The following is a 16,351-nucleotide window of genomic DNA, read 5'->3' on the forward strand; positions in this document are numbered from 1 at the left end:
GCCTTCTACGAGCAGGCGCTTGAAGCCTCCAGGAGTCGGATGAATGACCCGACTCGTGGCGGAAAGAAGAAGAAGGGCGGCAAAAAATAAAATTTAGTTTTAGATATTTATTTATTTATTCATTTATTTATTTATTTTCTTATTTATTTGTAGTTTTTAAGATGTCTTAAATAAAAAAAAATTTGATATATATTTGTTTTTTATTTATTTATCAATCACCCGTGGTATGTAGGGCTCTAGGCGAAGGGACCACGTAAAAAAACCCAACGCGCCATGTCGATACCTCCTGGGTGGTGTGGAAATTCGACGTTTAGATAACTTGTTTTTTCTACGAGTCAGAACATGGATGGATTATATTAATCAATGTATAAAACCTTATACTTGGTTTATTTGTTCCCACTAGTTGGCACAGTTTCCTCTTTATGTTGAACAACAGCAACAACAAATACAGCGACAGCAAGAAAAGCAGTAAGTAATTGAACAACCTATGTAAGTAAATGCTTGAGGAATAATACATTAGGTTACGTGTGACTTGAATGGTTCTTTTTGAACTAAAACTGAAAATTTAGTTATATAAATTTTTTATTATTTGTAGTTATTCCAGAAAATTTTGTGCTTCTTCGCTTGAACAATTTAGCAAAGATTTTAGTTCAATAACATTCATTTTTTGAATCGATTTACCGTCGCGCTTACGACATGACATGGTACTTTTATCTGGTAAATTTAGGTATTTCGAATAGAAAATGCCTCTTGTTTGATAGTTTCTAAAAGATTTTGTAAATAGTTCGTCCACTTTTAGGTTAGTTTAAATATTTTTATTTATCGAATTTTGTTTTATGTAGAAGAATTAATGATACTTGATTTGCTATCTTACTTTTTCATCTGGTGATTTGATTGTACTGTTTGATGATCGTGTGTAGTTCATTTAAATGTATAGTAGACAAATTTTGTAATTTAAAATTGTTTATGTGTCTATAAATGTATTTAAATAGCAGTATTATTATTATTATTATTATTATTATTATTGATAATAACGCGCGTGAAATGGTAAAAAATGAAAAATCAATTGGTTTTTGTTCTTGCAATTGTTGGTTAAACGACGCGTTTTGTTGCTTAATCGGTAAATAATTATTCGGAACTACAGAGCGTTATGAAACGGGCAACGGCAAAGCAGCCGAATGGGTTTGAAAATGATTTTCTCTCTGTACGTTAGAGAAGGATGTTGATGGCTAAAAAATTATACAACGATCAGTCACAAATTGATAACAATAACAGTAATAATATAGTTTACTTTAAATATATTTTTCAATAAAATGAAAATTAACGATTATTGGCCTCACATGATCCTGATCATCATTTGTTTAATTAATATCTTTAATAATATCTTTGAAATAATTATAATCGTTGGCGCGATTTTTTGCCAGAAAAACTTACGCGTCGACAATCGCATGCGCGGCGCGCCCTGGGAATAGTTGTAAAACAAATATTAAATTCTTGGAATTATGCTGCTTGGGTATAGCGAATTAAAATCAAGTACCAAGACCGACGTATCATAAAATCATGCTTTCGGTTCTAATATCATTCCGCTGCCGCAGCCGGTCGGTGTACGAAGACTTCTTTTTACCGTCGTAGTCACACCCTATTAGATGGTTTAGAGCACTTTTAACCGATTACTCTTGATCAAGCGGACACGGATCGCAATCGCAGGATCTCTCTAGAAAAATTAGACCGCGCCGTACAATAGCCGAAAGCAAAGTTATCCAGTGGAGCGCGGTAGCTCGAGCTTGCGGGCTTTCTCCCACTCTCTCTCTCTCTCTCACGTGACACACTCACACGCGCGCGGCTCTCTCCGTATTGCTAGCTGCTTAAGTGTGAACTCTCTCACTTACCTTGCTGCTGAAATATAGTACATGTTTACATGGATATGTACATGCAGAATTATAGTTATTCACATATATATTCGGAGGAGAGAGACATAACGAGAGCACGTTAGTCAACTCGTTATAATATATATATATATATATATATATATATATATATAATAACGAGTTGACTAACGTGCTCTCGTATATATATATATATATATATATATATTACTAGTGGGGCTACGGGTTTCAAAATTTATTTTTATGATTTGTTAAATAAATTAAATTATTAAATAAACATGCAATTATTGTTTTTACTTTATAAACATATACACCAACACATATAATACAAATGTATACACATTAAATTAAACATGTATTTTATTATGTCAATTATAATTGCTTTTATCCGTAAACCCTTTGAGACAAATTAAACTTTTGTACTCTTTATCAGTACTATGCGCTCGCATGTGAATCGTCAAATATTGTTTATATTTATATTTTTTTGAGTTGATTTCACATTTATAAATTCATTATTTATATATACATTTATATCAGTAAAGAACGGTCTTTGGATAAAAATACAAATACAACATCCATACATAAAGTTTTTATGCCCTGTGTTTTGTAATTGTAAAAAGTATATATAAATTAAAAGAATTATATAAACTGTATAATTTCTTCCTATATATTATGGATGTAAAGGAGAGTATATAGTGGACTGCGCATGCGCCAACCCTTAAGTAAAGCCAAAATTTACCGCGTAAGTTTGAATAATATAATTAAAAAAAAAAAAAAAAAAAAAAATATCAACGCGCCTAATGTATATTGTATTATAATTAATATAATGTGCTGACAGTACCCCTTGGGTACTGTGGAAAACTGTCTTTTGTTGGATATCTAGTATACTTCTTGTTAAATTAATATAATTATTCAATGGATAATTATACTCTTCAAGTTTTACATTAAGTTCCTTAGACTCATTTAATGTGTATAATATTTGACTATTTAATAACATAGTAAAAATATGACGGTCTCAAGCTCGATAACGCAGAGAGCATTTTGAGAGCATTATGTTTATAGAAAATTTTAAACTTTAAACATTAACACATTTTAAACTTGATACATTTGTAGTAAGTTAATAGCAATAATTTGGTGGGGGAGTGGTGGGGGCTTCGGATAATTTCAAAATCACATAAAAACGAAACAATTTTACGTTATTCTTCTATTGATTATCGGGATCGTTTCGTGCCTTGTCACTATGAAAGGTGGGAGCCGGAATTTTCTTCTCTCTCATGTTCACATTGTCAAAATCTTTTGGGTACTCCTCCTATTATGATGCGCTGGGAAGGTATGGCGTAAGTTTTTTATTTTTTTTTTTAATTTTTGATTTTTCTCTTTTTTTACTTTCTCTAATTTTCCTTTTCTAATTGTTTTTTTTTGTTTTACAGCCGCTGTGCCTCATTCCTTACTAGGCAACGACCTCCTGAATGTTTTTGTGTATATTGTTGTGAATAAAGTAAAAAAAAAATGTCTAAAAAAAGTGAAAAATAAATCTTTGTTCTTTGCATTTTTTGTGTTTGTTTATTTATATTGCGAAATGTGTGTTGATTTTTTTTTGCTTGTTATACCGAATCTGGTCTGGGGTAGATTGGCGTGTACGGTCTTTCCTTAGGTACAGGTGCCGTTCCGGGTTTATATTCTCTTTTTCCTATTAATTCTTTCCCTTCATTCGGGTTCTCGTCGGTCTCAGTTGGTTTCTCAATGTACTCTTAGTTCTTTTTTTGCTGTCCAAAATGTAGCACTAATTGGGTTACTAAATTCCATATGGCTCCTACTAGATGTATAGAGAATCCATATAGGCTGTAGATCGCGTATCCATGTATTATTGTGCCCACCAATAGTTTTATCATCCTCCCAATTAATACTACTCCTAGTATTCCTGCGTTTGCGGTTCCAAACGTTAAAAAGCTTGACCACATTTTTGCCCATGTATCTTCTGCAATGTCGGCTAGTGCTCGTTCGTCGAATAAGTTCGTAATGGCAATTCCTTCTTGATTATCTTTTCGCCCGGTTATTCCTTGTGCGACTTTCTTTAGTACTGTAAAACTCTATTGGAGTCTGGTTTCTTTATTGGAAAAAATATCATATCTCGAAGTCGGTTTAGATCTTGTTCTCCGTATATCCCTCCTATGGTTAGGGTTTCGGGGCACATATATTTCCATGTTGGTTTGGTTTGTGGCTTCAGTGTTTCTGGTGCTTCTGCAACTACTGCCATCCGTAGCATTTTGTACTAGAGGCTACCGATTTGGAACATCGCTGGCATTCTAGTGCCGCACGTTATTTGCGTGCCGGTTCTTACTAATAATCTTGTTCTTGGTGTTAAGAATAGTTGTTCTTCTTCTCGTTGCACTGGTAATTAGTCGTAGTATTTAGTTGTGTTTCTTATTCGCACTTCTACGCGCAAACATTTCAATAAGTGTACGGTTTCTCCTGCTATTACGCCTATGTAACCGTTTGATTCCATTAACCTGTATCCGAATTCCTCGGGCGAGATTGTGGCTATAGCGATTTCGTTTATAAATACTTCTAACTCGCATTTGTGTTGTAATATTTTATAGTACATTTCCTTTAGTTGGCCTCGGATGTGTTTCTCGATGTATAAAAATTTTGAGTTTACATGTGGGTTTTCAGTTTAATGTCGACTGAAATATCCACAGCGTGATTTGGTTTAAAACATCCGTCGTCCACGTTGTCCACCAAAGCCTGTTACAGAATGAAAAAAAACGTGCGTTGATTATTTGAATTTCATTACCATCGCTTTACAATCAAAGCTGAACTGCTTCTCTATTTAAAGAAAAGGACTTGCGTGGATCGGGTAGCACATTCCAGTACAATCTCCTGTGGTCCTGCGAATTGTGGCGGCGGGAAGGGCGGACGAGGTGATGGACCCATGAGTGGGCGGCCTCTGCTAACATTGGTCTTGGAGCGAATCCCTGTAAAATAAGTGAAGTTTATATTACGACGCTCTGATAAATTAACAATGCGATTTGATTTTTTTATTTTAAATGATGCTTACCGGACTGTAAATGGGGGTTTCTACGAGTTCGACGTATTGGGCAGGAAGTAGTATTCGTTCCCTAAAGGAATCTCTTCTATCTCGTCTTCCATGAGTACGGTCTTCTGATCGGACGTGATATTTGTATTCCTCGTCGCTTCTACTGGATCTGAAACATTAAAATATTACAAATGCATTAAAAAATATCTAGTTGTAAAATATATATTGTTATCTGACAAGTTTCCCGAATTCTCATTTGATGTAAAAATTTCAAATGTGGCTTTGATTGAGAATAGAAAAAGCATTAGCGAGAGCCAAGGCCACAAAAGTATCAGGTGGCCCGGAATCTCGCTGAGCTAAATAACAACTTCCCCACGGCATGAAGTACACGTGCGCTGCTGCGTTGCAGTTTTGACGCGCTTGTAGTTGCTAGGCCCCGTAAGGCCTAACGAGAGGAACAAGCGTTGACGCTGCGATGCGGCAAAAGGGGAAGTAACTGAAGGGCGTCGTGGGAGGCACGGCGTTACTTCAGGAAATTCCTGAAGCATCGTGATTCTCACGACTCTGTTACGACTCTGTTACGAGCCACCGTGCCGTACAGTCCTTCAGATTTCAAGTTATAGATTTTGTAAAGAATTTAGAAGATAGTTCATAGATCCTGTTATATTTAAAATTGTACATCAAGTCTGATGCAAACATAGTTTGTAGCATTTAGATAAATAAAGTTTGGGAAAAGCCCGAAATTAAATTGATTAGTTGCTCAATTGAAATAGAAACATCTTTTATTGAACACTTATAAGACAAAGAAGAAAATGTATAATCAAATCTGACTTAAATCAGAAAAGGAACCAAGTAAATCAATTAGAAGTACGCAGATAAAGTTTGGAAGCTTTACACAAATCAGAAGGTAAGAATTTAATTATACTTTTATAACGGGAAGCGTATCCCGTCCCCGCAGGCTGTGCAACACCAGGCACAGTGCGGCGTTGGCTCAGTTGGTAGAGCACGTGCCTGGAGATCTCGAGGACGTGGGTTCGATCCCCGCGTCGCTCAATTTTTGTGATTATTCTAACGAATAATATGTCCCGCCCCGTTACATGGCGCCCAACTAAAATTACCCACAACGGATAATGATAAATGTTTCCAAGAAAGCTTCAAGATCTTCCGGGAGTGAAGAAAGAAGATGAGGAAATAGAAGAACCCCCACCTTGGATCGAGAGAGAACTTCTCCCTGCACTCGCCTTCTACGTGACATGGAGAGCAAGAGCGCCGATCGAGGATCCGCGCGACGGCTCTGGGAGTCGTGCCAAAATGTACATAGAAGAGGGATGAAGTGGATCAGCAGCTAGCTGTAGGAACATCAGCTACGAGGAGCACTGCGACATGCGGTCGCACGAAGAGTGCTGAAGGTGCGGAGATGTGCGGTGGTGGAGGACATCGTCGAAGAGCTAGTCGGCGAGAGAGGCCCCTGCATTAACGGCGAAATGTTAGAGTGTAGAGTCGAAACCGGGACGGTATTTCGACTCTAGCGGGGGGTTATAACGGGAAGCGTATCCCGTCCCCGCCTGTAATAAAGGCAGGTTTGAGCGTAGCAGGCACAGTGCGGTGTTCGCTCAGTTGGTAGAGCACGCGCCTGGAGATCTCGAGGACGTGGGTTTGATCCCCGCGTCGCTCAATTTTTGTGATTATTAACGAATAATATGTCCCGCCCCGTTACACTTTATAAAGAAAAGTCAACTTAATCATCAAGTGGCATCTCTGACCACGTTGTCACCCTGCTGTAAAGCAGGCGACACGCACGCTCTTAAACAACAAAATATTTAATTGTTAGTGGTTTAATACCACTTAACATATTGTATCAATTCTAGAGTTATCATTGATATTCAAACATTCCGGAATTTAAGACGTCTGCTCTGCTGTGTTGGCTAGTTACGCATAAGTCATGTGCGGTTTCTCAGTTGTACATTCGATCCCCTTTGTACGAAAAGACGTTTAGCTGATCGTGTGAGCAGGTTTAGGCTTTTAATTTTACCATCGAGCGCTGCGTATATTAAATATCAATGATAGATTTATCGTTGATATTCACACATCCCTGAATTTAAGACGTCTGCTCTGCGGTGTTGGCTAGTATTCATAAGTCATGTGCGGTTTCTCAACTGTACATTCGATCCCCGTTATATGGAAAGACATACAGCTAATCGCAAGAGAAGGATTATATTTAGTCTTTTAATTTTAACGATTGAATGGTGTATATAATATTAAGTATCAATGACAGAGTTATCTTTGATATACAAACACCCCGTAATTTAATACATGCGTCATTTCGATCACCTTTTGTACGAAAGACGTCAAGCTAATCGTGCGAGAAAAGGATGTTTAGTATTCTAATTTTTACGATTGAGCGATGTGTATAACATTAAGTATCAATGATAGAGTTATCTTTGATATACAAACACCCTGTAATTTAATTACCCTGCTCTGCGGTGTTGGGGTGATACGATGTTTAGAACAGGATATTATACTTTTTGAAACATCCACTAGCAGTTTCAAGAACATATTCACTAAACAAAATCCCCCTTAATATGATATTTTTTACGGTATATAAGCTTTCTGTATCGATTCCCCATTAAACAGTTGAGCGAAGACAAGATAATAGTGGCAAGAGAGCATCGAGTAATGAGAATGTACAACGAAGCCGAAGAATCGTTACGTGCGGTACCCACACAGCATGAAAGCTTTTTGAAACCTTTCAGGAAGCTTCCTTGAAAGTGTTGAAATCTTAAAAGACGGTTCCGTAAAATCTTCCCGTAAGCTGAGAATGTCCGCTTCAAATCAATGACAGAAAGGTTTCCAGAAACGTTACTGTATGCTTCCGTGGAAAATGTTTGGAAGCTTTGTTGTAAAATTCTGGAAAATGTTTGTAAAGTAAATCGTAAATGTTTGTAAGATTCTCGAAATGTTAATGAAAGCTTTTGGAAGATTCCAGTAAGCTTACAATATTCTATTCTTGCATTGGATTCCAGAAAGAACTGCAACTGAATATAAACAAGAACGTCTAATGATTACTGACCAGACCAATACTAGGCTAATGTTGTTAGCCGAACAATACTCGGGGAGATCGACAAAGTCAATTCTATGTCGTCAATTCTATGTCAATTCTATAACGACAAATTCAAAATTATACAGTTTACAAGTTACTATACATTATTAAATTACTAATTCATAAAATAATAAAGAATTGTAGCTTCTCTAATGAGTTTTTCGAAAAATGAACCATAGAATAGAATTCCTCGGGTATCGTTACCCCAAAATGAAAAAAAAAAAAAAATTTAAATAGCTTCAGTTGATGCTGCGAAATTGAAATGCAAAGATAAATAATGTGCGCGCTGGGCGTGCCTATTACTATATATACGATTCCTCTCAGCCTCTGCTGGCTCCCCCACCACTCGACTGCGAGCGCGTGTTCGGACAATTTTTGACAAATTTACGAGGGTTTTTCGCATGCTTCTAGGCATCTGATAGAAAAAGAAGTGTAAATATAAGTTTTGTAGTGCACAATGTCAACTTTCCAAAACTTTGTTTAAAATTATAAATCGACCTACGGTAACGCCAACAGGCCGGCCGGAAAAACGAGCACTGCAAACTTTGAATCGCGATTTTGAGTAAATTATCTATCCGACAGCACCTGCTTTTAGCACACATAAAGAACATAATAATCCCCACTTTTCCCCAAAATTTGAGCGCTCCACCTCAAAAACTGACGGAGCTACAAATTTAAAAAAAAACATAGAATTTTCCGGGTTTTAAAATTTTTTTCTGAAGTTTCTGAATGAAATACAGAACATGTATACAATTAACTTATATAATATAAGTATCAATCTTTTATATATGTTCTAACTTAAAAAGTTTATATGTTATAACAATAATATAGCAAACAATGTTGAAAACACTTAGATACTTATTTTTTAACGGCAACTTATTTATAACAAATAAGTTACAACCTAATAACGCTGATTCGCAAAAAAAATTCACGATTTGCAAACTATTATTAATTAATTAAAAATATATATTATGGAAATAGTTTATATTATATCCCTATTCAATTTGCATTATATATTTTTCAAGGATAATCAATGGTTTTTGAAGGTGTTTCGTGGAATAAAGCAAAGAAAGCAGAAAAGATAGATAAAAAACCACTGCCAAATCACTGGCACATAGCTTCCTCAAAAATAATTTATTTTTCTCAAAACATTCTCGGCATCAGTTAGCAATTTGTAAGGTTCAACCGAAATAATGATTTTCAATTATACAGAGTATACAGGGTGAGAGAAAAAAAATTGGACCTTAATATCTTTTAAACTAATGGGTTTCATTAGCTGCCCAAAGAAATCTCATAACCTTCTAACACAAGAATCTTCTCAAAACATTCTCAGCTTTAGTTAGCGATTTGTAAGGTTCAACAGAAATAATGATTTTCAGTTATACAGGGTATACAGGGTGAAAGAAAAAAAATTGGGACCTTAATATCTTTTAAACTAATGATAAACTAACTGATTTCATTAGCTGCGCAAAGAACTTAGCCGAGATTTATAAAATAACTATCTGTTCCCAAAATTTCAACTTAATTAAAGCCTTTTTACTCCCGTAACCGTACGACATAAAAAACCCATTTTTTTAGGTTTTTTTATTTTTAGCTCAAAAAGTAATAACCAAAATGGTTTGAAATTTTTACAGCAAGTAGATATTATCATTTTTTATTGTCATAATTTTTTTCAAAACATTTGACAAATTAGTTTTGAAGATATATTTTTTTTTTTTAAAAGTACCTTTTTTAACATAACAATGGAACGGAACGGTCAATCTGGATAATCTTGTGGCAAAATGTAAAATATTTTATACTCTTTCAAAGACACTGCAGCAGAGTTTATTGTATATATTAAATCGTAAAAAAAAACGAAAAATATTTTTTTCGAAAATCAAAAAATGGCCATAATCGTTAAATTCAAAAAAAATTTTCTAATAAATACAGAGTCGGTAAACATAAATGCATCTCAAATTTTATTGCTATTCACTAAGTAGTTCTAGAAATATGACGGTATAGGTACATACACACACACACACACACACACACACACGTTGAAGAGATTGAATATCTCGGAGAATGCTCTATCGAGGTGGTGGCTACCTGGTTGAGGGACCACGAACTTAGTCTGGCGGCCGAGAAAACAGAGGCGGTGCTAATCTCAAGCACGAAGAAGAAAGAGTACGCAACCTTCTCCGTGGAAGGAAAATCGATACGGTCGGTGAACGAAATAACGTACTTGGGTGTTACACTGGACGCGCGGCTTACATTTAAGAAACACCTGATGAACACAGGTTCGAAGGCGGCAAATGTGGCTCGGGCGCTGGCAGGCATCATGCCCAATATTGGGGGACCGAAACAACCTCGGAGGTCCCTCCTGGCATCGGTGGTGAGCTCCGTGATACTGTACGGAGCCCCGATTTGGGCTGACGCTCTTAAGAAGCATAAGAGCTACGGTGCCCCATGCCGAATTGCCTGCAGAATAGCCGCACTAAGAGTGGCCCGTGCCTACCGAACCGTGTCGGACATCGCTCTGTCGGTCATCCTATTGACATCCTAGCTTCCGAGAGAGGCAGAAGATACCGGGAGGATCGGGGTTCTACCGAAGAGGGCGACAACGACCGATGGACAGCGGTGACCATAGAAGAGTGGCAGCAGAGATAGGACTCAGCCAGGGAGGGTCGCTGGACCCACCGCATTATCCCGAGCATTCGGGATTGGCTGAGCAGGAGACACGGACTCGTCACGTTCCAGCTGACACAGGTGCTGACGGGACATGGGGGCTTCCGTAGCTACCTCCATGGGGTGGGAGTGTATGGGAGTCCCGAGTGTCCGGCCTGCCCCGGGATGGACGAGGACGTGGAACACGTCCTCTTTCAATGCCCTCGTTTTTCGGGGGAACGGGAGCGATTTCAAACATCATGGAGTGGTCCCATGACCCCAGAGGGCATGGGGGCGTGCCTGCTCAGCTCCGAGGAGCAATGGAGCGCGGTGGTGACTCTCTCAATGTCCATAGTGGACAGGCTGGGTCAAATTAGGGGAAGAGAAGAAAGCGGAAGGGCACATATGCGACCGGCTGCTGAGGGCTAGCGATGGCCAATGCCTTCCCCCTGCGAAGGGGGAAATAACATAATGCCTTGCGGCGGTTTCCGCGGGGGGTCGTAGGTATAGATTGGGTATGCCCGGGGCAGACATTGACGTTTACACGGTGAGCTCCGGCAGCTCATTATGGTGCGTAACGCATTCTCGAACTCTACAAAAAAAAAAAAAAAAAAAAACACAAAAAAAAAAAAACAAAAAAAAACATACACACACACAGCCCCAATCTGGGCGGATGCATTGACGAGGAATGTTAGCTTTGGAGCTCCCTGTCGGCGAGCCTGCAGAGTCGCCACGTTACGCGTGGCCCGAGCCTACCGCACCGTGTCGGATATCGCTCTCTCGGCAGTCGCTGGTCTACCTCCCATCGACCTCCTGGCGTCCGAGAGAGCTGAAAAATACCATGAAGCGTCGCATACAGAAGGAGAAAAACAGGACAGCTTGGGATCAAGATGGGCCGTCAACACATATCGGCAGTGGCAGCAACGGTGGGATTCAGCCAGCGAGGGTCGCTGGACCCACCGCATCATCCCGGACATCAGCAGGTGGTCGAACGGGAAACACGGCTTCGTCATGTTCCATTTCACCCAGGTGCTAACCGGACACGGATGCTTCCGCAGCTACCTGTATCGTATTAAAGTGTACAGGAGCGCGGAGTGTCCAACATGCCCTGGAGTGGACGAAGACGTGGAGCACGTCCTGTTCCACTGCCCAAGATTCCTGGAAAAACGACAGCAATTCCAGGAATATTGGAGCGGCCCCTTAACACCCGAGTGCCTAGGGGCGTGCTTGCTTGAGTCGCAGAGTGGATGGGATGCCGTGGTTACCCTCACCACTAACATCATAGAGCGGCTGAATCTCATCAGAAGAGAGGAAGAAAGAAGGAAACGTCGGCAATAACACCAGCCAGACATAAAGTGTGACTGCCCCCCCCCCCCCGAACTAAAGCTTTACGGTAGTTCCCGGGGGGGAGAAACAGTCGTATGGAGGAACCCTGCCGGTGCGATCTGGCAGGGGGTTTTTACTGGGTATTCCTGTGTTGTACGGTGCAGCACGGGCGAGTCCCACACTTCGTGCGTAAAGGCATTTTTACCCCTCCGCCCAATGAAAAAAAAACAAAAAAACGTGTGCGTCACGGGACGCCCGACAGAAGTGATTACTTCATATGATATTTATAGAAACTATCAAATATAGAACTTGTTTAACGCATGATGGCAATAATAATTTTATAGTTATATTTTTTGTTAATCTAATATTTTATAAATGGATCAGGAATAAGTAAAACGTAATTTAATTTCCTTTTGTATGTAAAATATATATTTTATGTACAATATTTATCATTATTTAACAGTTTAAGTTGATTGGCTGGTATTTAACACAACAATATGATTATCAATATACACGTAAATATCACACTCGGTAATTGAACAATCAAAATAACGATCTGTTTACTAACACAATTTAATAACACAATGTTCACTTCAATAGTTTTACTAATGTAGAGGTTATGTTTACTGTGCACGCGCGCTAAGAGAAAAGTGTCGAGGAAAGAAAGGGTGAGATAGAGAGCGTCTGTAGTGGAGCATATCGACGGCTGACTGGAAGATCACCGTATCTCAGCCGCGGCTTCGAGAACGCCGTATCCCGGCGGTGGCTTCGGGATCGTCGTATCTCAGCCGAGGCTTCGGAAACGCCGTATCTGAGCCGCAGCTTCGGAAACGCCGTATCTCGGACGCGATTTTTTTCCTCAAATTTTGTAGTGGCGTTAAATATGACGTAAAAATTTTTAAAATTTGCGTCAAAAATTCTGAAAAAATCAGAATTACTTATTTGATTTATTATTTGACATTAACTACACTGTAAGTATAGATAATGTAGAAATTCGAGTAGAAAAAGAGCCGGGGCCATGTCAGCTGCCCCCATAGACGGGGGCAGCTGACATGGCCCTGTTATTACTGTTAGTATGGAAAAATCGACCGAACAGGGAGTGAGGGGAGGAGAGGATGCTGCAGGGGTTGGTTGCCCGGCCTCAGTAGCAACAAATGATACAAGCGACGGTAGGCCAGAAGATGTTACCAAGGCGTTCGATCGGGAGAAAGTGGAGAACCTTGTGGAATTTGTTCTGGGGAAGAACAATATTCACAAGGAACTCAAGAGCATGGCGAGAGCCATGGACAGGGCACTGGGCGGGGGGCAGGGGGCCGAAGGTATGGCAGTCCCAAGTAAAGATTAATCTTGCAAATAAAAAGCCAACACCAGAATCATGCAATCAAAATTATGCCATTTACTATGTAAAGCTTGAATAAAATAATTGCTTAAAGTTCTGCATTGTTACGTCCGAATGAGCGCAACTCACCAATATACCTACGTGTGCCGAGTTCCTATCGTAATATTATTTGATTCGTATTGCAATAAAGGAAATCCCTTTTGGCTACCGCAGACGCGGTCACTGCCTTCCGGGAAAGGGAGCCGGATAACGAAATCACTTATACGGGGTTAAGTTTTAAAGCAACTACTATAATGTATTTCACTCGTATTAGAAAAGAGAGAAAAGTACCTTTTACAATGTGTGTGTGTGTGTTTGTGTGTGTTCGTCTGAAGATGTACGCAGCAGGAGGTTACAGCTGTGGATCCTTGGCGCCTGGTTTATCGCGTCGGTGGTTCAGTACGGTCAGGCTGTTGATGGGCCGTCGGCTCTCAGCTTCTCTCCTTTATGGTAAACTAGTGCAGACAGATGGGCGCCTCGATGCGTCGGCTTCCTTTTGGAGACGTGATGCGCTTTGATGAACGCAAACACGTGTATCTCCGTTCACTATATGGACTGTTGATTCGGGCTAAGTTTCTTTTACTTGCGCACTGTGAACTTGTAATAATAATTGTTGTTGGTCTGGCGACTGGCAGCGATTCGGCTTGTAAAGCGACTTCAGGAAAACTGACTACGAGCACCCTTTTGCTCCCGGTCTTTATATACTAGATTTTCATATTTTTCGTCATTCCATTTTTGGAGATGCTAACATAAAATTTCCTTGTGACACTTGCTCTAATGGAAATGTGACAGGTCAATTCATAAAATCTTAGTTTTATTACTTCTAATTTTGGGGAATAGGGCTTGTAACTAGCTCTCCCGCTGCTTTCCGTTGCCTGCGCCCTCTTTGAGAGTGCGCGCGTGAGACTTTCTCGATTGTTTTAAATTAGAAAGGTCGTAACTCGCTGTTTTCTTCTTGCCGCCTGTTCTCGTGAATCTAAAATCGTCTGCCTGGATTTCTTTGTATCGATATATTTTTCATTTTTATGTGTGACATCGTTGCGGAGTGTCGCGATATTTATGAGGTTCCTCTATTAGCTTGTTTGTTTCGTATTCTGGTCTATGTCTATTTTACTCTGCCATTTTTACGGTAGTCGGCTTAGATGCGTATTGGCTGCTGGTTCTTTAGTTTTATTTTGGTAAGGCATAATCTCTTTTCTCAGCGTGTGGTTGCTGCGATGGCGACGCGTTATGAGTGTATGTGTCTGTTTCAGTGTGTACGTGTGCCATTATTAATTTTTTATTCTGTTTTTGTGCGTGTAGTGGAATTTAGGATTTCCTTACGCCTGTACTTTTCTATGTTTCATTACATCGCGTTTATGTGCGTAATGGAATTGTGAATTCCATTACACCTCCCCGCCCGAAAAAGAACGGATGAGTGAAACTCGACGTTCGTAAAAAAAATTTTGTATGTGTGTAATGTGTGTGTATAATATTCTATAAATAATGATGGGTAATATCATTCTCCGCGCACCATTATCTATTTACATAGTCTATGGTAAGGTACTTTTCGTGGATACATAGATTATTTGTTAAAAAAAATTTTTTTTTTCTTTTTGTTACGACATGATTACGTATACATAATTTCTTTCTCTTTTTTTGTTGAAGTATGTATGTATATATATATATTTTTTAATTTTTATAACAATGGCTATTCTAATATTTACATATAAATTGTTTACAAATTCTTTGTTAAAAAAAAAAAAATTTTGTAGTATGATAAGGATATGGTTGATGGATATATATGTATGTGTGTATTTTTAAAAATTTGTACGATAGTTGACTGTAACATAAAGAATGTTGATTAGTGTATGCAAGTATTTGTTTGGATTAATGTAATGCTTAAGAGTACTTTTCTCTTTATATGAATTTGTTATTTATCTTTCCGATTTTGATTTTATGCAATAAAATTCCACCCCGCCTGAGAAAGAATGTTGAACATGAAATTTTCAACATTCTTCCTAGTGCGTGTGCAGGAGGTCCTATCATGTAATTTTCGTGGGCTCGAGATTTTATTCGTTTCTTTCCCAGGCTTCTTTTTCTCTTAAGGACATGTGGTTTCCCCTACTTTCTTTCCTAGTCGTACTTTTGTGCGCGTGCTGCAGGCTGGTCCAGCATTAGTTTTATCGAGAGTGTCAGTGAGGTATTGTCGTTACATGTATGTTTGGTTATTTCCAAAAATGTGTGAGGTAATTTTTCTGTCTTTATTATTTGTTATGACTCTTCTTTTGTGTTCTCTACGCCGTTTATTAGTATTATCGTTTTTTTATTTTTTATTTATTTTTAGGTAATTGATGTTGTTAATCCGGTTGTTGTGAACGATTTACCTTGGGAGCCTTGTCATGAGCAAGGTGGGGGGTAGTGATATGCGGGTGTAATACCTTGTTTGGATTCTCGTCTCATTTTTAATCCCAAAATCATTATTTGTTTAAAAATTTCGTCTTGAGCTGTCAGTTTCGCTTTCTCTCTTCTCATCGTAGTTTCTTATGTTTGTTCACCAGGTAATTGACTATGTTCCACTTGGTTTTTGTGCTACGTCCCTAAGAGATGATACCGCTTTTTACTTATACGTTGTCTTTGCACTTTACTTGTTATTTTGTTTTTCGTATTTTCTTTTTAGTATTTTCTCAACTCATAAAACAAACATGTGTAAATATAATGTATGTGTACATTCGTATGTGTGTACATATGTGTGTATATATATAATTTCTTAAAACTGACACTTATTTTTAGATTTCCTCAGGCTCTATGTACGATACTCTAAGTCTATTCGCATTTACCGTTTTGATTTTCTTATTTTTCATTTGGATTTTAACGTTCCGTTGATTGTTAAAAACATCGATAACAGTATATGGTCCTTCGTATTGTTCCGCCAATTTATATTGTTTACCGCCCTTTAATAACCAAACCGTGTCTCCAATTTTAAATTCTTTTGGGTTGAT

General features: G+C 38.6%; 1 protein-coding gene across 1 annotated transcript in view; it reads right to left on the minus strand.

Moving 5' to 3' along the window:
- Positions 1 to 2,450: 2,450 nt before the first annotated feature.
- Positions 2,451 to 16,351, minus strand: part of LOC116417962 — a 229,226-nt gene continuing 215,325 nt past the window's right edge. Inside the window, exons 11-12 of the mRNA XM_031933158.2 lie at positions 4,945 to 5,092; positions 2,451 to 4,861 (exon numbers count right to left, since the gene is read on the minus strand). Coding sequence (XP_031789018.1) covers positions 4,694 to 4,861; positions 4,945 to 5,092 — 316 coding nt within the window. The 3' untranslated portion in view covers positions 2,451 to 4,693. The remainder of the gene's footprint in view (positions 4,862 to 4,944; positions 5,093 to 16,351) is intronic.

The sequence above is a fragment of the Nasonia vitripennis genome, assembly GCF_009193385.2.
Source record: "Nasonia vitripennis strain AsymCx chromosome PSR unlocalized genomic scaffold, Nvit_psr_1.1 chrPSR_random0002, whole genome shotgun sequence".
Lineage (NCBI taxonomy): Eukaryota > Metazoa > Arthropoda > Insecta > Hymenoptera > Pteromalidae > Nasonia > Nasonia vitripennis.